The sequence below is a fragment of the Antechinus flavipes genome, chromosome 1 (genome assembly GCF_016432865.1).
Source record: "Antechinus flavipes isolate AdamAnt ecotype Samford, QLD, Australia chromosome 1, AdamAnt_v2, whole genome shotgun sequence".
Lineage (NCBI taxonomy): Eukaryota > Metazoa > Chordata > Mammalia > Dasyuromorphia > Dasyuridae > Antechinus > Antechinus flavipes.
Window position 1 is genome coordinate 725,335,078 of NC_067398.1, and position 25,180 is coordinate 725,360,257.

At 43.5% G+C, this 25,180-nt stretch overlaps 1 protein-coding gene and 1 long non-coding RNA gene across 5 annotated transcripts in view; one reads left to right on the top strand and one right to left on the bottom strand.

The window, feature by feature from the left end:
• LOC127545867 (zinc finger protein 25-like) overlaps positions 1–15,487 on the bottom strand; it is a 29,796-nt gene extending 14,309 nt beyond the window's left edge. Inside the window, exons 1-6 of one of the 4 annotated variants that reach the window (XM_051973367.1) lie at positions 15,259–15,479; positions 12,958–14,771; positions 11,830–11,956; positions 11,255–11,341; positions 6,363–6,531; positions 4,175–6,021 (exon numbers count right to left, since the gene is read on the bottom strand). In XM_051973367.1, the coding sequence (XP_051829327.1) occupies positions 5,133–6,021; positions 6,363–6,531; positions 11,255–11,341; positions 11,830–11,956; positions 12,958–13,290 (1,605 nt within the window). In that variant the 5' untranslated portion in view covers positions 13,291–14,771; positions 15,259–15,479 and the 3' untranslated portion in view covers positions 4,175–5,132. Of the gene's footprint in view, positions 1–4,174; positions 6,022–6,362; positions 6,532–11,254; positions 11,342–11,829; positions 11,957–12,957 lie in introns of those variants that run through there. The other 3 variants (XM_051973369.1, XM_051973370.1, XM_051973368.1) reach the window with 3 other exon arrangements.
• Positions 15,488–15,604: 117 nt separating this feature from the next.
• On the top strand, positions 15,605–20,166 carry LOC127545881 (uncharacterized). The gene is made up of 2 exons (XR_007949845.1): positions 15,605–16,888; positions 17,633–20,166. It is a non-coding gene; the product is annotated as an uncharacterized LOC127545881 (long non-coding RNA).
• The last annotated feature ends 5,014 nt before the right edge of the window (positions 20,167–25,180 follow it).

Below are 25,180 nucleotides of genomic sequence, written 5' to 3' on the forward strand. Positions count from 1 at the left end.
GAAAAATCAGAGGAAAGGGGAAAAACCATGGGAGAGAGAAAAAAAAGAAAGAAAAAAAGTGAACATAGCATGTGTTGATTTACATTTAAACTGCTTAGTTCTTTTTCTGGATGCAGGTGGCATTTTCTGTCCAAAGTTTCTTGGTATTTCTTTGGATCGCTGTACTACTTAAAAAAACCAAGTCTTTCATAGTCGATCATCGCAAATCTTTGCTGTTATTGTGTACAATGTATTCCTGGTTCTGCTCATTTTGCTTAGCATCACTTCATGGCCTTTCTAAAATCAGCTTGTTCATCATTTTTAATAAAAATAATATTATATTATCTTCACAACTTACTCAGCTATTTCTCAATTGATGAGCATCCACACCTTTTCCAATTCTTTGTTATCGCAAAAAGAACTGCTGCAAACATTTCTGCACATGTGGGTCCTTTTCCTTTCTTTATACTTTTCTTGTGATTCAGACCTAGTAGTGACCTTGCCAGGTCAAAGACTATGCACAGTTTTATATCCCTTTGGGAATAGTTCCAGATTGCTCTCCAGAATGGTCAGATCATTTCACAACTCTACAAAAAATGTATTACTGTCCCACAGTTCTTTATATATTTTAGAAATGAGACTTTTATTAGAAATACCGGCTGTAAAGATTTTTTCCCCAGCTTTGTATTTCCCTTTTAGTCTTGTTTCTGTTAGTTTTGTTTGTGCAAAAACTTTTTAATTGAATCTAATCAAAGTTGTCCATTTTGCCTTTCATAATGTTCTCTAGTTCTTTGGTCATAAATTCCTCCCTTCTCCAAAGATCTGAGAGGCAAATTATCCCTTGTTCTCCTAATCTCTTTACAGTATCATCCATTATGCCCAAATCATGTATTCATTTTGATCTTATTTTGATATGGGGGCGAGATGTAAATCTATGAGTTTCTGACATTATTTTTCAGTTTTTCTGGTAATTTTTGTCAAATAGAGATCTTATTCCAAAAGCTGGAGTTTGGGGGTTTATCAAATACTAGATTGTTATAGGCCTTCCTTATTGTGTCATGTGTATCTAATCTATTCCACTGATCTACCACTCTATTTCTTAGCCAGTACCAAATGATTTTGATGACTGCTGCTTTATAATGTAGTTTTAGGTTTAATACTGCTAAGCTGCCATCCTTTGTACTTTTTTTCCATTAGTTTTCTTAATATTCTTCCAAGTGAATTGTTAATTTTTCTGGTTCTATAAAATATTTTGGCAGTTTGAGTGTTATGGCACTGAACAAGTAAATCAATTTAGGCAGAACTGTCATTTTTATTATATTTGCTCTGCCTAGCCATCAACAATTGATATTTTTCCATTTGTTTAGATCTTATTTTGTGTGAGAAGTATTTTGTAATTGTATTCATATAGTTCTTGGGTTTGTCTTGGCAGATGGATCCCCAAGTATTTTATTTTTTCTATAGTAATTTTAAATGGAATTTCTCTATCTCTTGCTGAGGAGTTTTATTAGTAATATATAGAAATGTTGATTTGTGTGAGTTTATTTTATGTCCTGCAACTTTCCTAAAGCTGTCAATTGTTTCCAGTAGATTTCTGATTTTCTAGGATTCACTAAGTATATCATCAGCTGCAGAGTGATAGTTTTATTTCCTCATTGCTGATTCTACATTCTTTAATTTTTCTATTCTTATTGCCAAAGCCAACATTTCTAGTACATTATTAAATAATAAGAAGTGATAATGGGTATCCTTATTTCATCTCTGATCTTATTGGGAATGCATCCAGCTTTTCTCCATTACAAATAGTGCTTGCTGTTGCTTTTAGATAGTTTATTCTTTTAAGGAAAGCTCCTTTTATCCCTATGCTCTCTAGTGTTTTTATTAGGAATGGATGCTGTATTTTGTCAAAAGTTTTTCTGCATCTATTGAGATTACCATGATTTCTGTTGGTTTTGTTATTGATACCATCGATTTGGGTAATAGTTTTTCTGATACTGAACCAGCCCTGCATTCCTGATATAAATCCCACTTGGTCACAGTGTATTATCCTGCTGAGAAGTTGCTATAAACTCGTTGCTGATATTTTGTTTAAAATTTTTGCATCATATTTCAAAGTTTTCTTTCATTAATCTCTCTGAGGGCACATGTAATAGTGTTGTCACTGGATAACAGGAATATACTATTTATTGACTTTTCCCCACACAGAATTCCAAATTGTTTTCCAGAACATTGGGATCAATTCAGTTTCACCAATAGGGCACACACCCTGAAGCCTATCTGTCCACTGACCTCCAACATTTGCTCTTTTTATCTTTGGTAGTTTTATAGGAATTTCAGAATTCCTGGATGATGATCTTTGAGAGGTTGGATGATCATTTGGCAGGTACTCAGATTGGGCTAAGTGATCATCTTTTTTTTTAAGTGATCATCTCTTGCAATTCAGTCTGTCAAAGTACTTTGCCTCTCATTGCAGCAGACAACTCTGTGTCCATTAATGGAGGCAAAGATGTACCTCTGAGTTGTTTTAGTTTGTATGTTTATGATCATCAGAGAATTTGAATATTTTCAGATGCTTGCTGATCATCTGAATTGCTTCATTTTTTTTCTTAGGACTACTTTGTCACATCCTTGGGGTATATATCTATACGGTCAATTCCTTCTATTTGAATTAAACATTTTTATCAGACCTGGAGGGAAGGGGTAACTCCTGTATGAATCTCCTGCAGATGTATACAGTTACAACTCAAATAAAACTTCTCTACGCTATTTAGGATGGCAATACTTAGTCTACCCTAGTGCACTGTAGCAAGAAAAGCTCTCTAAGAACACAATAATGGAAAAGAATCTTGATTCCATAAGGGTTTCCCTGCATTACAAATTTGAGGATGGGCAAGGAGCTTCATGTTCCACATAAAACCTGCTCCCAAGTCAATTCAATTCAATAAATTGGTGAATTATCTGCTAGTTGGTCAGTTATCCTTCATTCTAGAAGAGGACCAAAATGACATCACTGTTAGAGTCCAGGTCCAATGAGAATGACTGAGGAGACCAAGGTGAGCTCGAAGTGCTCTGTCACAAGTAGGACACAAATAGTCCCTATGAACATTGGGATGTCTTCTCTAACTTTGCACATCTCAACTTTACTAATTTAATTCTGTTTTGCACATAGAGTCTAACACCTTCTCTGATGAGGGTACATCATACTGAGTGGTCGTAGGCCAGTATATCCCATGTCAGTCAATTTTAAAATTCTTAAAGGAGACCTTGAGGGTGTTCTTGTATTATTTTTTTTTGCTGAGCATACATGCAACATCTGAACAGTGGCCAGTCCAATGGAGTTGTGAGCTCTGCAGCAGCATTGGAATGCTTGGCAGTTTAGTTTGAAAAAGGACTTCATCATCTGGTATCTTCTCCTTCCAGGGAATCTTCAGAATCTTCCTAAGACATTTCAAATGGAAGTGATTCACTTTTCTGGCCTGGCTCTGGAGAAGGAAGAGTCTCCCAGATGTAGGGAGATGAATTGGGAGGCTAGTTTAATACTGTATCAGAGTGTGACTAAAGAGGAGAGAGGGATGTGAGAGATACTGTGGAGAACCAACAGAAAAAGCTGGATAACAGATTAGATATGTGGAGTGATGGACAGTAAGGTGTTGAGGTAGGGCGACCATCTGGGAACCTCAGTGACTAGAAGAACTGTGAAGTTCTCAGCAGAAATAGGAAAGTTAAGATACATGGTTTGGGGGAAAATGATAGTTCCAGAAATGACCATGATGTAAAAACAAAAAGCATCAATAAGACTTTAAAGACAAAAATACAAGAAAAGCACTTGGTGGAGATTTTCATCTACAAAATGTATGGAAAAAAATGCACATATTTGGATGACAGTATGAAAAACATTAATTTCAAGAATGAAATAAAGTATTTAATTATTATATTTGTGTACCTTTACGTCACCATTATTAGACTCTAGTTCCATCAGGGCGGGAATATCTGTGTCTCTATCAAAGTAAAGTATAGTGCTTTCCATATAATTGTGAATAATATGTTTGTGGAATTTTTTAATTATTAATAAAAATAACATGAATAACTAAGAAAGAAATAAGAATTTTAAATATTCACTTCCTGGAGTTATTGAGGCTGTACCATTTATGGTGATATTCACAAAGGCAGTGATACCCCCGAACACACACACACATACACTGGTGCTCCCTTTAATGACATTTCTGAAGGAACAGAAAAATTTTTAGTATCACCATGAAATATCCTCTTCAACTCTTTCATTTCAAAAGTAATACAAGGAGAAAAGACATCCTATTGACAATAATAAAGCTAATAAGGTCCTTTATAGAAGCAAAAGGGGCCCATCATTGGCATGAACCAGTTGCTCCTGCTAACTCTCTCCCCTTCCTTTCTCTGATCCTCTTTTGAGTTTTTCATTGATAGCCTAGTATCTTTAAGAGGGCTGAATGAAATTCTCAACAGATAGAAAGAAAAAGGGAAAATGAAGAGGGCCCAGGACAGACTCTTGGAGAACTCCTGATAGGAAGGGCCAGCAAAGGGGAGACAGAAGACACAGGTAAAAAGACAGGAGGAGAACCAAGTGTGAGATCTCCCAGAAGAGAGAACAGGGAACCACAGGGGGTTCAAGAGTCGATGATTGTGCAGAATAAGAGGAAGGAAAGGAGCACCAAAGGGCTTTTTATTTGGTTATCAGGTCACTGACAAGTCTGAGAGCAGCTTCAGAAGACCATTAGGAATACAAACGGGAGGAGGAAGGAACAGGGGAAAGGAGGATACAGGGAAAGGGTTGTTTTTTTTTTTTTATTGAAATCCCAGTGAGACCTGACTATGTCCTGCCTAATAATGTCCAGGAGCCTCAGGCCCTTTATAGGTGAAATGAGGGGTTAAACTCAAAAGTCTGAGGTCCCCTTGAGCTCCACACATAGAATCCTATGATTTAGTGTTTTTAGAAAGTTGGGAAAGAGTCAGGGGAGAATGAGAGTGTGCAGATGCATTAGAGAAAGGAGGTCTGCACATGGAGAAGAGAACTAAATGCAATGGAGGGGAAGACCATTCATGGCTGAGCTTCTGTGGTCCTGGGAATTACCTGATGAGTTGTAAATGTAGTGCTCTCCCTCATATCTTTTCAGTCTTTAATTTTTAAGGTTTTTTAAAAAAAAACATTTTTCTCTAGAGTGAATTCTCTGATGAAGAGTAAGTTTTGACCTCTGGCTAAAGACATCCCCACATTTATTACATTCATATGGTTTCTCACCAATATGAATTCTCTGATGTAGAATAAGTTCTGACTTCCACCTGAAAGTCTTTCCACATTCTTTACATTCGTAAGACTTTTCTCTAGTATGAATTGTCTGATGCACATTAAAATGTGAACTCTGCCTGAAAGCCTTTCCACATTCATCACATTTATAAGGTTTTTCCCCAGTATGAACTCTCTGATGTACAGTAAGACCCGCTCTGAAACCGAAGGCTTTCCCACATTCATCACATTCATAAGGTTTCTCTCCAGTGTGAATCCTCTGGTGTTGAGTAAGGTGTGAGTACCATTTAAAGACCTTCCAACAGTCATTGCATTCATAAGTTTTCTCACCAGTGTGACTTCTCTGATGTACAATGAGTTGAGACCTCTGGCTGAAGACTTTCCCACATTCTTTACATTTATAACTTTTCTCTCCAGCATGAATTCTCTGATGCTGAGTACACTGGGAACTCTGTGTGAAGGCCTTTCCACATTCATTACATTCATAAGGTTTCTCTCCAGTGTGGATTCTCTGATGCTGAGTAAGTCCTGTGGTCCACCTGAAAGCTTTCCCACATTCTTTACATTCATAAGGTTTCTCTCCAGTATGAATTCTCTGGTGTCCAACCAGGTGTGAGCGCTGGCTAAAGGCCTTCCCACATTCATTGCATCTGTAAGTTCTCACCACTGTAAGAGTTCTACAATGTGCAGCAAGTTCTGAGCCTCTAGCCGAAGCTTTCCCATATCTATCACATTTATAGGGTTTCTCTGTAGGATGAATTCTGTGAGAATGGGAGAATTTTAGTTAAAAGAGTACCCACATTCATTATATAGTTTCTTTTGATGACATCATATGATAACAAATAGGGCATTATAATTTAAGTGTTTCGCACATGCATTACCTTGGATATTACTTCCTGAAATAGATTCAGTTACTTTTACATAGATCTATATAGACACTGAAACTTCTGCTCCGAGGAAACATATTTATGGAGAACTCTTTTCTATAGACAATGTGGATCAAAGAAAAAGAATAGGCCCTAGATGGAAAATTAAGCCAAGTTTCTTTCTTTCATGACCTCTCCCTTTATTAGGAAATTTCCTTAGGGATACCTCTACTTACTTAGATTGGATCTCCTCACCATGACTGTTCCTTTTTAACCTGACATTAAGTTTTGAAGCTTCTTTCTGCTTGGAGAAACAGCAATGATCTGTGAACTGTCCAGATGACTCTTCTGAAAAAGTGACAAGCTTAGAAAATAACTTCTTGGGTTCAGGAATAATCTTTGAATCTGTGGGAAGGAAAGTATAAAGAAATCAAAACCCCTTTACCCTTGACCAGGTAAAAAGCCATTTGCTGCTTACTTAGTTTGGTCTTCTCTCTCCTCCATCAAGAAATTACTGTCAAAGGCATAAGTTAAGACAAATAAGGCAGCACCCTTTGTTTATCATATCATTTGTAATTTTTTTATATAGTTGTCTGTAATGTTATTTTATATTAGTTTTAGTAATGCATTAATATTTCTTCCAATTTATAATATGCATGAAAGGCTGTTAAAAAGTTCTTATAGGCCAAAGCAAAACAAAAGGTTTCTATATGTTTCTATATTATTAAAATGTTAAATAGGCTACTGGAATTAGGTAACAATCTGGAATTTCAGATCCAGTATTAATACCTACATCATTGAAAATAAAACTTCTTCTGTTCTTTTTTTAATCTCTTTCTAAAAATCATTACCCATAAACCCTAATGAATTTCATTTCAAGCTTTTTGAAAACAGTACCATGAAAATTTTGTAGGTAAAAGAAAAAAAAATTAAATATTTATTTTGAAGGCTATTTTACTTAAGCTAATCTAATTATGAGATTTCCATGCATTTGCATTTTTAATACTGCACAAAAGGCTTATGATTTATAAATTTTATCAGTATGATAAAGACTTGAAAATGAGCACATATAATATTATTCTTATAATATTATATAATATATAGTAATAATAAAGCAATAAGGAAAACTGCATTACATTGATAAGTATATCCTAAGGAAAGAGTACATATGCTCAAGCACCAGTCTGAGGTTCAATACTTTTAGGTTATTTTCATAGTGAAATGCACATCCTCTATCCTCCCCATATTTAGGAAGGACAGAACTTTTTCCAAGGAGAAACAGGGTAAACTGGAAAGCTTATGAAATAAATGATTGAATTTTCTAAGTAAGCCATCATATCTTTTACTAGGAATAATGCTAAAGATTAGCAAATGCCCTTTTTTTCCCCTCACAGTTTACTAACACAGACACAGCTAATATTTTCAGCACTTTGTCAAATAATTAAAGGAAATACTTTTACTTCATTTCCTGTACAAACTGGGAAAGTTTTCAATATTCCTTTTTGAGAAGAATGCTGGCTCTAAGGTTTAAATATGTTTTTGATCATATTTAAGAATGAAAGTTCCATTCCGATGCTTGTAGGGGAAGAGACGTTTCATATAGTTTATTTTATTCAAGGCCTTTTCAATGTCAAGTGATGTCATTGGTCTTTTTTCCATTATTTCTATTTTTTTGATACTGAATAATCCTTGCATCTCTGATATAAATTCAACTTGATTATAATAATCATTAAAGAAATAATCGAGAAGATTAAAAACTCCAACAAAGTAGAACACAAAATAAGCACACAAGAATAATTGGCAGTTCTGTATGTCACTAACAACAAAAAACAAGAAAGGAAAATGAAAGAAAGAGATCCAAATAATTAGAATATGTACAAATTATCTGAAAAGCCTAAGGTAAAAAAGCAAATCTAACCTCTCTGAATCTTACTGAAATGAGACCAATGATGGGTACACAGCCATGAGACACAAATCTTATTTAAAAGAGGTGAGAGAGGTCAAACAGAGAATGGAGCTCGGTGTGTATTAAGAGAATAAATGGTACCCACTAATGACTGTAAAGTAGGTACTATCACCCTCAGGCAGAAAGAAGTGGCCCAATCTGAACTTGCCCTCCTGGCTCCCAACGGGCTCTCTGTCCCACATATTTACCGCATCGTGCAAGGAAATCCAGGAGAGCCTGGCGGGATTTGGAAGATCAGTGGAAAGAGAACACCTGAAGTAACCCAGACAGGTGAGACAAAGAAAAAAGGTCCAGCTGAGTTTGGGAGCTGGGACAACCCGCAGGTGACCTCATTTTTGCTCAGTTGTGTGACCCTACTGGGGGGAGTCTGGACAAGAGTGCTGGACAAGTGTCCCTCTCCTCTCACTTTACAGACGAGGAAACTGAGGCAAACAGGAGCAGGTGACCTGCCTACGGTCACACTGCTAGTGGTCCCCCTGTGCTGTGGTGCCCCCTAGCTGCCTGGCAGCAGCCCTCCTCTATCTTCTGGAGTTCTCTTAGCTCAAAGCCCAGGGAGATCATTTTTGGGTATGTCTGAGATACGATTCATTCTTCAAAAAGGAGGTAAATGGGGGTGAGGAGCCCATTTCTGTGTGCCAGGAAACAGTGATGGGAAATTTTATTTTGGACCTAGTCTCACAAAACAGAAAGACCCAGTTCCTTTGGCGGACATAACGGGGAGCAGCTTCCACCCCAGACTCTGACAGAAAGGGTGAAGGAACCTGTGAGCCTTCTGTGCACAATTCTGAGAGGGAAACCAGCCCTTGTAGCTGCCCAGGCAATGGAGACCTGAGAGGGTGGAAGCAAGGGCAGGCAATCCTGGACGACCACAGGCCTGTGTGGACCCATGAATCCCCTGCCTGCAGCGGGGCAAGGATGACTGCCCAGAGAAGAATCAATCCATCAGTTCCTCTACAACCATCATGAGTGTGTGATCCTTGGAGACTTGGCAGAGGCACCAAGTGGTTTGTTCAGGCCCACAATTACTCATAAGTCATAAGCAGTTCTTGAACTCTGGTCTCTCTGAACCCAGGTCTAGATTCTATGCAGAGAAAAGCAAGAACTAAGAAACATGAAATAACATGGATATATTCTCCTTGTTTGGAACCAACTTCTCTTTTGAATTATTTCTTCCTTTTTGGTATTGTTATGTAGAAATGCTATCATAGATGAATTTGTTTTGTATCTTGTTATTTGGTGAAGCTAAAATCTTTCTTTTAGTTCCTTTCTTGGTTTCCTCAGATTTATTTATGCCATTAGCAAATATGTAGAAATGAATCTCCTCTTTGCCTGTTTTTGCTTAGGATTTTTTTCCCTTTCCTTCCTATTAGCAGATCTAGAACTATGTTGAGTAATATCAAAGAAAGGAGCATTCTGGCTTTACTTATGAACTTACTAGGAAAAGTCCTAGTCTTTCCTCATTGCATATAAAGCTAAGGTTTAGCTTTAGCAATGCATTTTTAACCATATTTTAAAATTAAAAAGGTTCTTTTATGTCTTACCTGAGGAGGATTTTTTTTTTTGGGGGGGGTATAGAGGCATAAATGAGCAACTGAAAGCTTATTAAGGTCACTGGAAGTTCAAACTGAACACATAACTATTTTATGAAGTGTTCTTAATGCCTAATCTTGCCTCCAACTTCATAACGTGTCACACACTTGATGACAAAATCCCTTTTGTACGCTTCCCTCAACCTGCCCTCAGGTGTTCTTCAGCAGGTTTTTCCCACTGGTTTTCTGGTTTCTTGCCCTGTTAAGATTTTTTTCCCCATATACAAAGCCCCCCAACTCTACTTTTTATCTCTATTTCTTGTGAATAAAGTAAATGCCTCCACAGCTCCACTGCGTCATGGTCTTATTCCACAGGCTGAAAGGCTAAAGATCAGCTCTGCCTCTTGATGTTGGAACATCTGGTCATTTTATTGAATGCCCAGGCACCCCACGTGCTGATACTGGGTACCATTGGTTTGAGAAATGATTCCATTCTGGGATGCTGTTTGTCTCTTGTGAGCTTTTGAATTGCTACAGCAGCAATTCCTCTTCCCATAGTCCACAATTTCTCACTTAGTCAATCCATGCTTCAGGTACCTTTTCAATTTCATATCATTTTAGCTGAACTTGAAAGACAGCAGAGAGTTTCATATTTCTTTTGAAAGACAGTGGCCAAGGAGGATTCCCAGCTGACTTGTCAGAGCTTCTTCACTTGCCTGGGCTTCTTCCAGTTCTGAGGAACATGTCACCATCCCAGGAAAACCCAGAGTGTGCAGAAATAAACGTTCCTCGAGGGAGGTCAGACTAATCTGGGCACGTGACCAGCAAGCATTCAACACAACAGATATGCAATAATCAATGCACACTCTAAGCAAGTCTACATTTTCCAGTCTTTATTCTCAATGGTAAGTTTATACAGACTTTACTCCCTGTTACTATTTTCTTCATAGGTGAGCATTCTTTTATTAGCTCTTAGAGAACCAAGCCCACCCACCTTTCTTATTTTTAACAGTTTTTTTTTTTCACTTACCTTGCCTTACCAACTACCTTCTCTTTATTCCAGAATATAGCTCCTCCTTGGGCCTTTTCTTCTTTCAGACTGAAGCTTGTTTGTTCTTCTTTAGTTCAAATCCATCTCCTTCAAGTTCTCCCAAATTTGTGCTTCCCCAATTCAGTCCCTGTTCTTCTATACAATTCCCAAGCCTCCCAAGTCACCTTCCCCAATTCCCTGCTCCTTACTCAGGTTCCCACAAACTTCTCCTGAAATCTGAAGTCAAAAGCAACCCAGCTACACAGAGCAAGATCCTTAGATATGGAGATGGGGAGAAAGCGGAATTAGAGCAAATACAATAAATGGAACTGGGAAAAATAACCACAGCAACAAAATCTGAATATCCAGAAGGAAAGGGCAAGGCTCTCCAACAGGCTTTTTGGTTATTGTGAAGAGAGAAGGGGAAGGGCAGGGAATGGGGCCCCAATGTTCAGTCCTAACTGAGGCACAACCAAGGGGGGATGGGTCAGAAGAAGGATGTCCTGCAGGGGGGAGGAGGCTGTGGGCAGGCACCCAGGCCTGGGGAGCTCTCAGGAGAGGCCCCCCCCCCACAATGACCAGCTGCTGGTCACCATGACTCACCTGCACAGCAGCTCTGGGGGACAGTCATCCCAGGGGCCTCCCTTCTCTCCAACTGGCAGATCACATCTGGCTTGGACACGGCCAGGCCTGCGCATTAAAACGGTCTGTGGTCAGAGAACCCCCCAGAGAGCTGGATCCTGGCCCCTTCCCCGTCTGGGAAAACACAGCCCGCGGGCAATGGCCACAGGGGGGCCCACAGGGCCACTGAAGGCCCTCCTAGATCCCGGCCCTGGAAGCCGTGGGCAATGGGCCCCCGTGGGCTGGGCTAAAGAGACTGGATCGTTTGACCCGATCCCTGCTAAGAGCATGGGGACTGTGGCCGTATTCAAGCTGTCTGGGACAGGGAGGGAGGCTCTGGGCGGGGCAGCGGTTCCGGGGGGACCGAGACCCTGCACCTGGGCACACCTGGGCACACCTGGGCACACCTGGGCAGTAGTGACCCAAGGAACGTCTCTAGGCCCCCAGGGCTCAGGGATTTCCGGCCTCTGGATGCCAGGCACCAGCTCGCACTCGAACTCCCCGAGCATTTCCTGAGAAGGAAGGCCCCGCGGGGGAGGGGAAGCCGAGACCCTCACCCAGGCAGATGAGGTTCCTATAGTTCTCCAGCATCACCTCCCGGTACAGCTGCTTCTGGGAAGGGCTCAGCTGCCCCCACTCCTCCCGGGAGAAGTCCACGGACACGTCCTGGAAGGTCACCGATCCCTGAAAGAAGCAGCAGGTGGGTGCTCCCAGGGCCCGGGGCCTTTGGAAGGAGCACTTCCGGCGGAAGGCAGTGCTCCAAGGCGCGCATTTCCTGGGCGCGGACCGTGGGCAGCGCTGGAGTCTGACCCCCGGAAATGAGGAGCCGCCACTTCCTCCGAGGGAAAGGCGCTTGGCGCTTCCCCAAGTGCTCCCCACAAACTACTCTGAAGCAGGCCCTGAGAAGGCTCATCGTCGCCGCCATTCGAACCCGAGTCCCTGAGACCCGCGCCCAGCAGCCTGAGGGGCGCCCGGCCCCTGCCGCGGGTCTGAGGAGAACTGAGGCCGGCAGGACGGCCGCTGCCAGGCCACAGAGACCCGGAGCGGGCGGGCAGAAGCCAGCACGGGGGGGCTCCTGCCTCCCGCACTGCAGGAGGTGCCCGGCCCTCGCGGGGAGAGCCCACTCTGCCAACCGGCTCCGCCCTGAGCCCGGCACCAGCCCCCAGTAGGGCCCCGGCGCAAGATGGCGCCGTCCCTCCTTCCAGGGTTCCTGGGTAGCCCTCCACGGCCTCCTCCCCTCCCCCCCGCGCTCCCAACCGGGACACTTTGAGACCTTAAACATAAGTCACGGAGTCCCCAGGAAAGCCGGGAAAACGGCAGATCCCGGCATGGAGGAAGGAGGAACCACTCTACTGGCAAGCTGGAGCGCCCGCAGCCCTCCAGTCACCCTCTGGTCCCTGAGGCTTCTCTGGGGGTTCCCAGGACACCTGCCCCCCACTGCCCTCTGCGGGGCCTGGTGCCCGTCACCCTCTTCACCGGCCTCATTCCGGCTGCAGCTAAAACCCGGAGGGGGCGGGGGGGTTGTGGGTGATCCCCTCGGATTCCCGAGGGGGCGTCGCCCCGAGTTCCCTCGGACTTCCAAGTTCCCCGTCTTGGGAGATGGATGTTTCCCCCGACCCCCCACAGCGAGTTCGCCGGGGCGTCCTGCCCTTCCCTCTCCCCCACCCTCCACCTCGCGGGCTCACCTGGAGGACAGCGGCCGCGGTGGGTCCGGGGGCCATGCTCCGGGCTGGCTGAGCCCTCAGGAGGCAGGGCAGAGGAAGGAGTCCGGGCGGGACCCCCACCCACCGCGGGAAGCTTCCAGGCCCACTGTGGTTCCAGGTCACCCGCGGGCTACGCCTTTGCCTCGGAGCGTGGCCCCGCTGGGCGGACCTTCGTTCTGGCTTCTGATTGGCTCTCCGCCCTCCCTGCCTCCTCCCGCCTGGCCAATAGTCGCATCTTCGATACGAGCTAAGGGATAGGGTTTTAGCTGTAAGCCCGAGGGAGAGGAAATGACGACATCGGCCTCCGCTCCTCATGCAGACCCAAGGTATTCCTGCAAAGCCTTCTGGGAATCGTAGTTCGTGGCGTTGACGGCTTCTGCCCACACCAGGTTCCCCCACGTGTTGTCAGTTCTTGACTGGGGCAGGAATCCTCTCCGCAGGTGTCCTCCCCATGGGTCCCGCTGACCGGGAAACGACCCCCAGCGTCTCTCGGGTCTCAGGACCTCCCCGCTTCCAACTCTCAGTTTCTGGCCATCTTCAGACCTCCCCTCCCCCCAATCAGGTGTCTATCCCATCCCTTCTCCACCTGCACTCCCATTTCCTCTCCTGTCTTTCGAATTAGGTGCCGGATTCACCCCATTTCTACCTCCCCCATTTCCTTCCCTGCTCCCTTCCCCACCCCTCACCTCCCCTTCCCAAGCCTTCTCCTTCCCAGCACCCCTTCACTTTCCCCAGCTAAATATGAATCGGAGGTTATCGATAGAGGGTTGGTACTGAACCAAAAAGTTCTGCAAAATCATAGGCTCATCAAATGCCCATTTTGTCGCATCATTCAGCATCTGTTGCGGTTTGCTCAACAAATGTCTCTAACTTGGGATACCCTGAATCTCGGAAATGCAAGAAATACCCTCATGCAACTTGCACCAACTTCATCTGCTGAAGTTTGCCAGAGGTCCTGGGTGAGCACATCTGTATTTGGTTTTAGGGATCTGTGACCTTCAAGGACCCAGGAGGAGTGGGGCAGCTGAGCCCTTCCCAGAAGCAGCTGTACCGGGAGGTGATGCTGGAGAACTATAGGAACCTCATCTGCCTGAGTGAGGGTCTCGGGCTTCCCCTCCCCCACGGGGTCTTCCTTCTCAGGAAATGTTCTGGGACTTCTAGTGCGAGCTGGTGCCTGGCATCCAGAGGCCAGAAATCCCTGACCCCTGTGTGAGGGATGTAGAAGACCCTTACCCAAAATGACTACTCAGAGATCATTTAGTAAAAAAAGCAGAAAAGTTGTTTATTGAAAACTTCCAGAGGATGGGCCGTCCCATCATGAGATAAGGAAGAGAAAGCTCGTGGTAGGAGGGCTAAACAAGTAATATACATAGCTTTTATACAAGAGGGCGTTGAGAAGGGGAGGGGGCATCTAAGGGGTTGTTGCTATTCGGGGAGATTGGAAGGTTTTTGTTTCCGAAATCTCCTGATTTCTAGGAAACAGAAAGTCAGGCCTTCAGCTTAATCAAGCAGACAGTGGTCCAGCTAATAGACTAAATACCGATAAATGTCACCAGCTCAGTTAAGTAAATATGTTCCTAGCTGGCCAAGGCTCGAGTAGAGATGGGCCCGCACATATTATACAGGTCACAGGGGAAACACTCGGTAGGAGTGGGAGGGAGGGCAGTGTGTGCGAGGGGAAGCTTCTTCCAAACGCCCGAGACCATCGTCAGAACCATCTGCCCGAGAGAGATTCCCCACAAAGCAGAGCGGTCCTTGTCGGTTCTTGCCACGGGACCTCAGCGAGGCCGGCCGGCCTGCAGGGAAGGGAGGAAGTGGCCTGGGGGAGGGCCCTGGGTGCAGTCTCGGAGCCCCGGAGTCTCTCTCACGCCCCCCCCTCAGTCACTGTAAGCCTCAGTTTCCCGGGGGCACCCCCCCTTCCGTGCCCCATTGGGGGCCTCTGGCCTCTCACTGCCAAAGGGCCATAAAACTCCAGATCCCAAACGCCGGGAAGTCTCAGACTTCGGGCCTCCTGCTCCACCCTCTTCTTGCTCCCCCGTCAGAATTAAAGAGCTCTGGTCCTTCCCGGAACCCCCCCCCCCCAGCGCCCCGCCCCGCCTTGTCTCTTTCCCTGACGGCCCGAGCCCTCCGAGAGTCTCGGAATTACTTGCTGGACGCTGTGAGACGCGAGTCCCACCCAAGCGGGCCAGCCCCAATTCTCCACGGTTAGAATATTAAAACCCTAATCCTGCCTTGCCTCAGTTTCTCCGGCTTTACATTACGGCCCCACTAGGGGTCTCCAACCTGGCGTCGGAGGCTTCGATCCACTCGCTCTCCAAGACCATAGAACCTGACCCTAGATGCGCCCACGCACCACCCCAGCCTCAGGACTACGCTTCCCAGAAGAACTTGCGGCAGGGCAGCGGGACCGGAACTGGGACAGCAGAGGGGCTGCCGCGCCTTTGGTCCGATTGGGAGCCTCAGAAGGGAGAGGTAGCTCAGTCCGGGATGGGAAGCACTCACGCAGGCGCACTACAACTCCCTGGCCTGCGGGAGCCACGCCCCCTGGGAGGGGACACGTCCGTTGGACAGCCCCGGGGTGGGGCCAGAGCTCCTCCAGCCACGCCCCCGAACACGTGGTCATGTTTTCTTTTTCCTCCCCAGCTCCGCCCCCGAGATGTGGCTGCTCCTGGAAGAGGATCCCTGCGGGGTCGGGGAGCCCCAGGGGAACGAGCCTCCAGCCGGACCCCAGCGCCCCTCGCTCTGCGTGGGGCGTCTCCGTGCCTGGAGGGCCCGCCCTCTGCATCTCAGCCTCTGGGGAGCCCCACTCTGCTCCCGAAGTGACGGGGGACGGCCCTGGGTGAACCCCGTCATCCCCCGTGAACTTCCATGACGTGGCCGTGACCTTCAGCTCGGGGGAGTGGGGGCGCCTCCCAGAAGGAGCTGTCCCCGGAGGTGATGCTGGAGAACTAGGGGCACCTGGCCAGCCTGAGTGAGGAGGGGGCGGGACCCCTTCCCTCCTCCCTGTATTCTCTGGTGAAACTCCTGCCTGCCTGGGGGAGGAGGGGGCGGCGGCCCCCGGGGCTGCCGTGGGAGGAGGGAGCCCGCGGGGGGAGGAGGGGGCCAGGATCTGCTCTCCTACCGCCCGGGGAGCCGCTTCGGACCCCAGGTCACGTGTCCCCGCTGCAGGCCCCCTTACAGGCCACTTTGGAGTCTCTCCTGGCCTGATAATTGCACGTGGTCCCTCCCTGGGACTGCATTGGTGCTTTTGTATCCCGGCTGTGGCACACAGTAGGCGCTTAATAGATGCTTGAGGCTTCATTGATTAAAGTCAATACTACACGGATGAGGCTCCAATATCTTTTAACATTGTTGGGTTTTTTTGGTGACTGTGGCCCTGGGGAGCTCGGCTCTCCTGATGCTGCGTCAGTCACAAAGGTCGTTACAAACGTCTCTGAATTGTTGTTGCCATCGCGTCTAACTGTACACGAACAGTTTACTCCGTCATTACCCCATTGAGGGGCACCCACTTTGCTTCCCTCCCTTTGGTATCAAAGAAATTACTGCTAGAAATGTTTTCCATACATAGAACTTCCCTTTTTCTTGCAATGGGGGGGTCTGCTCGGGCTTGGGGGCTATGGGCCCCCTTGGTGACCAGAGGCCCCTGGTCCTTGTCCCTGAGGCTGCCCCTCCCCTACTCCATGTTCCCTCTGCACAGGGTGGGCTCCTCTGCTTGCCACCAGGCCTCCTTCTGGGGCTGGCCTGCTGGGGTGGGAGGCCAGCCTGGAGCTCAGAGAGGCTTCTCTGGCCACAATCATTTTCCGTCTTCAATGAGTAGGACTTGTGATTTCCAAGCCAGATGTGATCTGCCAGTTGGAGAGAGGGGAAGGTCCCTGGAAACCAGAGGGAGATGCCCCCCAGAGCAGCCGTGCAGGTGAGTGAATAAAACAAGCCGTGGGGGCAGTTCGGTGGCCCCGAGTCAGGAGGATCTGACTTCAAATCTGGCCTCAGACGCAGGACTCTTTCCAACAGTGAGACTCTGGGCAAGTCACTTAACCCCGATTGCCCTCCAAAGAAGAAATCTGGCCCATGAATCCCCAGTAGCCTTTGGTCCTTTGGCCATCTAAAAGCCTGGAGGTATAGTGGCGGCTTGGACCCGGACTAAGGGAGCCAGCCGGCCTCAGTTTCCCCACGTAAATACGAAGGTCATGAGAGCCCCAGAGTCAGTGGGATAATCTAATGAGGTAGTTCATGTGAGGCACTTTGTAGACCTTAAAACACCAGAGAAATGCTAGTTAAGGATGAAAATCAACTTCCTAACTGAACCGGGGGGAGGTGTCCAGGCCTCCATTCCTGAATGAAACAAGAGGTGCAAGATTTAGCGCATTAGAAGCCAAGGGTTCATCCTCAGCTCCACATTGGGGTTCGAGGCTGTTCAATCAGATGAGGAAAGTGAGACAAACCAGGGTTCAGTGTCTGAGGGCAGATTTGAACTCAGAACCAAGCTTGGGCTGGACTGCAGGTGACGCCCCGTAGCTGTTGCCCACCGCAGACATAGCAGGCCAGAAGGCTTCTGCTGCAGGTGGTCCTTGATGGGAAGGGGGGAGAGCTTCCCTTTGTGTTCTCTGCCTGGACAGAATGTCCTGGGCATCTGCTCTTTGTTACCCACTACTTCCAGAGCCCTTGGAAATGATCCAGATGGAGAGCTGGAAACAGGCCCTGGAAGAGAAGTGATTTGCCCAAGGTCGTATAAATAATATAATATCGGCATATAAGTAACAAGCATCAGAAGAGGGATGTGAAGCCTTTGATTCCAGAACCAGAATCGGGGGGGAGGGAGAAGGAAGGGGGTATCTTGACTGTAGGAAGCACAGACTCTTTGTCAGGATTATCTCCAGCTCCAGTTTACACTGCAGCATATATGCTGTTCAGGACAGGCTGAAAAAACTTGAAATTCATCTCTAAACTGAGTTAGGCAAAACAAGAAATGAACAATTTAAGACTCTTGAGTTCATTGGAAATTTTCAGTAATTAACATTCTAGAAATTATACTTAATAAAAACGAAAGAGAAAACCCTGATAATGGAACAAGACAAATATAGCACCGAGCACAGCACTCAACTCATTCGAAAAGGAGAATGACATTTGGTGCCCAATGTGGGGCTGAAGCTGCCTCAGATTCACCACACCCTTGAGCCTCCCTTAAGTCTCCATGCCCTGTGGGAATATGATCATTAATCTGTTCATTGTCTTCCTCCTTTATCTCAGGCTTCCTCATTTGGCTATTCCTAGGGTTTTTTTCCTTTCTTCTGTAACTTACATGGTTTCTTAAGGCCAACTGTATTATATTGTATAAATAGAATGCCTCGATGGAAATTGAATGAGGACCATTTTCGTTGTAATATGCAGAGAGTTTTTACCCAATTAATGTCCAATTATCTGGAGAGATTTGCTCTTCCTCTAAGAACCAAGGGGAGGTGCGTTTTAATGTGCCCAGAAGTCTAGCTGCCTGTTCCCAAGTTATAAGTAGCCCTTGATCTTCTATCAGCTTAATCGTGCTTTCTATAGTGCCACTCCTGGGTGGAGGTGAAGAATCTTTAGCTAGGATTTATCCCATTTCAACCAAAAAAGGTTAGTAGTTTAGTCTTTAAGAAAATAAGTTCCCTATTTGTCTATTATACTCACCTAAGTTCCTGGTCACTGGAGACTTCTTTAGTGAAAGTAAGGTCCTTGGTTCCCACACTTGGGCGCCAAATCTAACCCTTTATATTATTAACTTCTTGATTTTTGACAAAGATGCACTGGCTCTGGCAGACAGGTTTTATAACCCACCAGAAGGGCAGTGTCCAGTGCGAGCCTCTCCATTATCTTTAGATAATCACCAGGTGATGTGGAGAGACCCAGAAAGTGGTGAATGGAAGGGACCGGATAGGTTAACTGCTTGGGGAAGAGGGTTTGCTTGTATCTCCACAGAGGGAGAAGGAATCAGATGGCTGCCAACGAGCCGTATTCGCCTTGTCCATTGGAGAGAGATGGAGCAGACCCTTGAAACTAAGGAGAAGACCCAAGAAATATTGAGTGGTTCTGTTGCTGATTGTGCCCACCACTGAATGAGCATGGCAATTATGGCGTTTGACTCATGGACATAGAAAATTGTTGGACTTCAAAACCCTCAGGAATCATTGGATTCTCTGAGACATAAGACTTGAAAGCCCTCAGAAATCACTGGATTTTCTGAGAAATGATAGGACTGTTACAGGACTTCAAAATCTGCTGGAATCATTGGGCTCCCTAACACATAAAAAGACTTTTGCAGGACTTCAAAAACTTGGATTCCCTGATATGTGAAGCAATGGACAATAGATTGATTTTGGACTATCTCTTGGCAGCTGAAGAAGGTGTATGTGTGACTGCTGTTTACATACCCTCCTTCTAGGACTTTTGGCAATCTTTTACAATACCATGTTGATTTATATTGTTTGTTATACGGTTACTTGCATGTACAATTCATGTTTGTTACACCACATCAAGCCTGCACTGACTGTGGGGAGAGTCATCACTAATAGCCTCTGCTTGTTGCTATGTGCTTGTGTAATACTTCCCATGCTGATGGGTTTGTGCATAATAAGACCCTTCAGCCCAGAAAACCGCTAGCAAACCCCACTTCCCTTTGGTGCTTTTCATCTCCCTTCCTGAGAAGTCAGGGAGGGCGTGATCATCTCCTTTTTAGTGCTTTCACCTTCTTTCCTGAGAAGTCAGGGAGGGTGTGATCACCTCCCCTTGGGGGCTCTGACCTCCCTGAGGAGTCAGGGATGGCATGATCACCTGTGTTCTAAAACAAAAGAAAGTGGGAGATGTAATGGGCTGAGGCTTGAGTTGATGCACTGAGGTCCCAAGCATGTGAGGCTAAATAGTAATTGGACCATACTCTGTTAATATATAAGCTTGGAGAAAGAATGGCCCCCGCCCACTCTTTGTGCAAGTCCTGATGAGTTGTATAGGAAATAATGATTTTGGTGGGTGGAGGCAGGGGGGTAGAAAGGGAAATGGAAAGAGAGACTGCTGGCTGGTTTCTTGACACAGCTACTCGCACTACTATTATGACTGCCCTTCACCTCCGATTCCCCTTCACCTCTGCTGGCTCGCTTTGCTATCGCAATCCCCCTTCAACTCAAAAAGAATAAAGATTGAAGATTTTTCTCTTAACCTGAATTCCTGACTCCAGCTGATTTTAAATACGCGGTCATTACAGTCCCCCAATTCTGAAATTCTTTCCCGCTTTCACCTCTTAGATTCTCTTGCTGAAGATAAGAGGCTAAAGTCCCACTATCCTCAAGAAGCCTTTCCCTGTCCCCTTTAAGGCTAGTGCCCTCTCTGTGGATTTTTTCTATATTATTTGTTCTAAATCTTATTTGTACATAGTTGTCATGGTTTTCCCCCATAAGACTGTGGGCTCCTCTAAAGCAGAGATTATTTTTGCCTTATGTTTCACCAGTGCTAAGCATTCCACTTCGCACATAACGTACTTAATAAGTGCTTGTTGACTGATGCAATGGAAGGATTTTCTCATTTTCCTGAACTGGTGATCATACCATCTATGTAAATATGTCCACATAAAGTAAGCTCACTCCCATATGATTGAAATGAATAAAAGGACATGGCAGAATAGGATGTGAAATGAGCCCTGAATTGGAATAGTTTTGAGTCTCACATCTATTGCGAATTAATTGTATGAAATCATATAGGTCATTTAACCTGTCTTGGTCTTAGTTTCCTCATCTGTAAAATGAGTGTTAGACTAGATGAGCTTAGGTTTCTTGTGCTCTACACTGCTCACTGGTAACATGAATTTTTAAAAATAATTTATTTCCTCAATTACAATGTAAAGACAATTTTAATATGTATATTTTTTTCTTAAAAATTGAATTCCAAACTCTCCCTCAGCTTCTATCTGTAAGATGAGCAATTTAATATGGGTTATAGATATGTAGTTTTGCAAATAATAATTCCATATTATTCATGAAGGACAGCCAAAAAAGTGAAATATAATGTATTTCCATCTGCATTCAGACTCTTTCTCTGGATGTGGATAGCTTTTTTTCCATGATAAATCTTTTGGAATTCTCTTGGATTGTTGTTTTTCTGAAAAGCTAAGGATTTACAATATTACTGTGTAGAGTTTTCTGGTTATATTCACTTCAGTTCATAAAGTTCTCCTAGGTTCTTCTAAAAGCATCCTGCTTGTCTTTTCTCATAGCACAAGAGTATTCCATCACAGTTGTGTGCCACAGCTTGTTCAGCCATCTCAAATGGATGGCCAGCTCAGTTTTCAATAGAATTCTCATTAAATTCTCATTAAGTGGAAAGCGGACTTCCTAGAGCTTTTGCAAAGTTGTTCCCACTCTACCTCTTAGGACTTAGGCAAATGTTGTTTTTTGCAGAGATGCAGTACAATGTAGTAGAAGTCTTGTTTCTACATCTCGCTTTGATACATGTTGAGTGACTTTGAGCAAGTCATTAAATCACTTTTTAGCCTTAGCTTCTTTGGGGAGGAGAAGGAGGGAAAATGACCTCCCTTCTTCTCAAAATAGATATAAGGATCAGTGCTAAGGCTTTTTAGGAACTATGAATAACTTTAAAAACCAACATAATATTATCTTTATTTGGCCATATATATTAATTTTTTTTTCCTTCATGGAAGAGATATCAAAAAAAAAAAAGGCATATCAAAATAAGCAAGCAGAAGTTATCCTTCTTCCTGAAGGGGAAATAGGGTTATTAAGCTTTAAAAAAATCTTTCAGATTTAGAGGCAATACTTGAAACCAAGGAGTCAGATCCAAGGCTTAGCTTTTCTATGGACAAATCATCTCTGGAAAGAGCCAAAAGAAAACTTCCTCATGTCTCCAAGTTGGGAGAAACTTCAGAATGTGAGGCTGAATTAAAGAAACAGCAGAGATATGAAGATACACATTCTAGGTAAGTTTGAAAAATCACCTATTAAAGACCCAATAAAGCTGGGGATTGTGTAATAGTTAATATGAAAACTGAACCATTTTGGAGAACAAACTGGAATTGTATTCAAAGTTATAAAACTATACCCTTATACCACAGTCAGGTCTGTTTCCCAAGGTGATCAATGAATCATTATGTTCTAAAACTATTAATGTTATAAAATATTTATAGCTGCTCTTTATGGTGGCAAAGAACAGAAATAGAGGGCATGCTTATCAACTGAGGAGTAATTAAAATTGTGGTATGTGATTTTGAAGGAAAACTGTGCTATAAGAAATAGTGAACTAGTTGATGTCACAGAAATATGAAAAAACTTGCATGAAATAATGAAGTGAAATGAACAGAACCACGAGAATGGTGTCTACAATATCCATGTTTTTAATCTCTATTTTTCCAAATACATGCAAAGAGTTTTCAGCATTCATCTCTGCAAATCCTTGTGTTCCAAATTCTTCTCCCTCCCCCCACTACCCATAGACAGTAAAGCAACCCAATATAGGTTAAATATATGAAATTCTTTTAAACATTTCCATATTCATCATGCTATTCAAGAAAAATCAGATCAAAAGGGGAAAAAGAAAAAAAAAACAAGCAAATATAACAAAAATTGAAAATATTATGGTTTGATTCACATTGTCTCCAAAGTTCTCTCCTCTCTCTGGATGTGGATGGCTCTTTCCATCACAAGTCTATTGTAATTGTCTTGAATCATCTCATTGTTGAAAAGAGCCAAGTCCATCATAGTTGCTCATCATACAATCTTTTTGCTGTGTACAATGTTCAGTTCTACTCACTTCACTCAGCATAAGTTCATGCTAGTCTCTCCAGGTCTCTCTGAAATCAGTCTGCTGATAGTTTTTTTTTAATAGAATAATGATATTTTATTACATTCACATACTACAACTTATTCAGTCATTCCCCAACTGATGTGTATCCACTTAATTTCCAGTTCTTCATCACTAAAAGAAGAGCTTCTACAAATATTTTTTTTTTTGGCAACAGCCATTTTCTTAAAGAGAAAAAGAGAATAATTACATTTTGAGCATTACAGATATTTGGCTACAAAGAAGAACGCTGTGCTTCCAGAGTAAGAACTGACCAAAAAAAAAAAAAATGAGTATGGTGTATGTGTGTGTTTGAGAAATGGTGGCCTTTTCTGACACAGGGGGAAGAGAGAGGGAGGGAAACTTTGGAACTTAAAATGGAAAAAAAAAAAACAAAAGGAAAAGATAATAAATATGGTAGAATCTTAAGTCAAAGGCCAATCATTTTTCTGAATAGAGAGTATTTTATAAGAGGATCTTGGTAAAAATGATACCTAGAAAGTTTCAGAGCTTGTTCAGAGATCTATGGCGCTATAGCAGAATCTCTTTCAGGTTATTTTCTATAACAGTGAATGTGTGAACTAGTTATTGATATTCAGTCCCAACTAAATATTATAGGATACATACTTAAAACTTATGTGATGAGAATGTTTTTAACTACATTTCAGCCATTACTACTCTTTACAGAATTCACACGGAGAGAAACCTTACAAATGTAATGAATGTGGGAAAACCTATCAGAGCTCACAACTTATTGTACATCATAAAATTCGTTCTGGAGAGAAACCTTATGAATGTAATGAATGTGGAAAGGCCTTTAAACAGATCATAGAACTTATGCTGCATCAGATTTCATACTGGACAAAAACATGAATGTAATGTATATGGAAAGGTCTTCAACCAGATGACAGATCTTATTCTATATCAAAAAATTCACACTGGAGAAAAACCTTATAAATGTAAGGAATGTGGGAAGGCTTTTTGAGAGAGCTCACAACTTACTCTGCATCAAAGAATTCATACTGGAGAGAAGCCTCATGAATATCTTCAATGTGTGAAGGCTTTCACCCAGAATTCACAACTTATTCAACATCAAAGAGTTCATACTGGAGAGAAACATTACAAATGTAATGAATGTGGGAAAGCCTTCCCTTGGATAACACATCTTACACATTGCACCAGAGAATTCATACTGGAGAGAAACCTTACAAATGTAAGGAATGTGGGAAGGCTTTTCAAAGGAGCATAGGACTTTTGGATCATCAGAGAATTCACACTGGAGAGAAACCTTTTGAATGTAATGAGTGGGGGGAAAGCCTTTAGATGTAGCACAGGACTCACTGATCAGAGAATTCACACTGGGAAAAAAAACCTTATAAATGTAATGAATGTGGCAAGGCTTTCAACTGGATCCCAGATCTTACTCGACATCAGAGAATTCATACTGGTGAGAAACCTTATAAATGCAGTGAATGTGGAAAGGCTTTCCATGGAAGTTCTCAACTTACTAGACATCAGAGAGTTCATGCTGGAGAGAAACTTTATGAATCTAAGGTCTATAAAAAGGTGTTTCATGAGAATAAACTATTTACCATACATCATAGAATTCATAATGGAGAAAAACTTCAGAACTGCCACAAGTGTGGCAAGGCCTCCAACCAAGACTTAGAACTTATTCTGCATCAGAGAATTCATAGTGAAGTCAAATCTTATGAGTGGAATGAATGTAGAAATGCTTTTAGTCACTTCACAAAATTTACTCACCAAAGAATTCATGCTGGAGAGCAACTTTTTGAATGTAATGACTGTGGGAAGGCCATTATACATATCTCAGACTTACAAAACACCAAGTTCATACTGGAGAAAAATCTTATGAATGTAATGAATGTATGTTTTGTGGCAGTTCACAGCTTTCTTGACATCAGAGAGTTCACACTGTGGAAAGAATGCAAGAAAGATTTTCATCAGAGTACACAACTTAATATAATCTAATTCCTACTAAGTAATAGCTTTGATTGGTAAAGCCTTATGGAAAAAATGGATGGGAAAGATTATCCAGAGCATGCACTGAAATTTAGAGAAATTGAACTGAAAAGAAACTCTATCGTACACATATAACTTTCCACAATGGCTTTTCCTTCTCTCCTTAAGTTCCCAACCATTCCTTCTCATTTCTTACACATTGAGACTTATAATTGTTCATTGAGAATATTGTGATCTTATGAGAGCTTCTTCTTCCAAACTCTTAACATTCTCAGTCATTACCTGCTTTCTTCTAATCTGAGGAAGGATCATCCTTTTTTAAAGTGTAAAATTCTGCATTATGCACTTTTGTGCTTATTTAGGTTCTAACTTGATCATCTCCTTGGTTATGCATCTTTAATTTGTC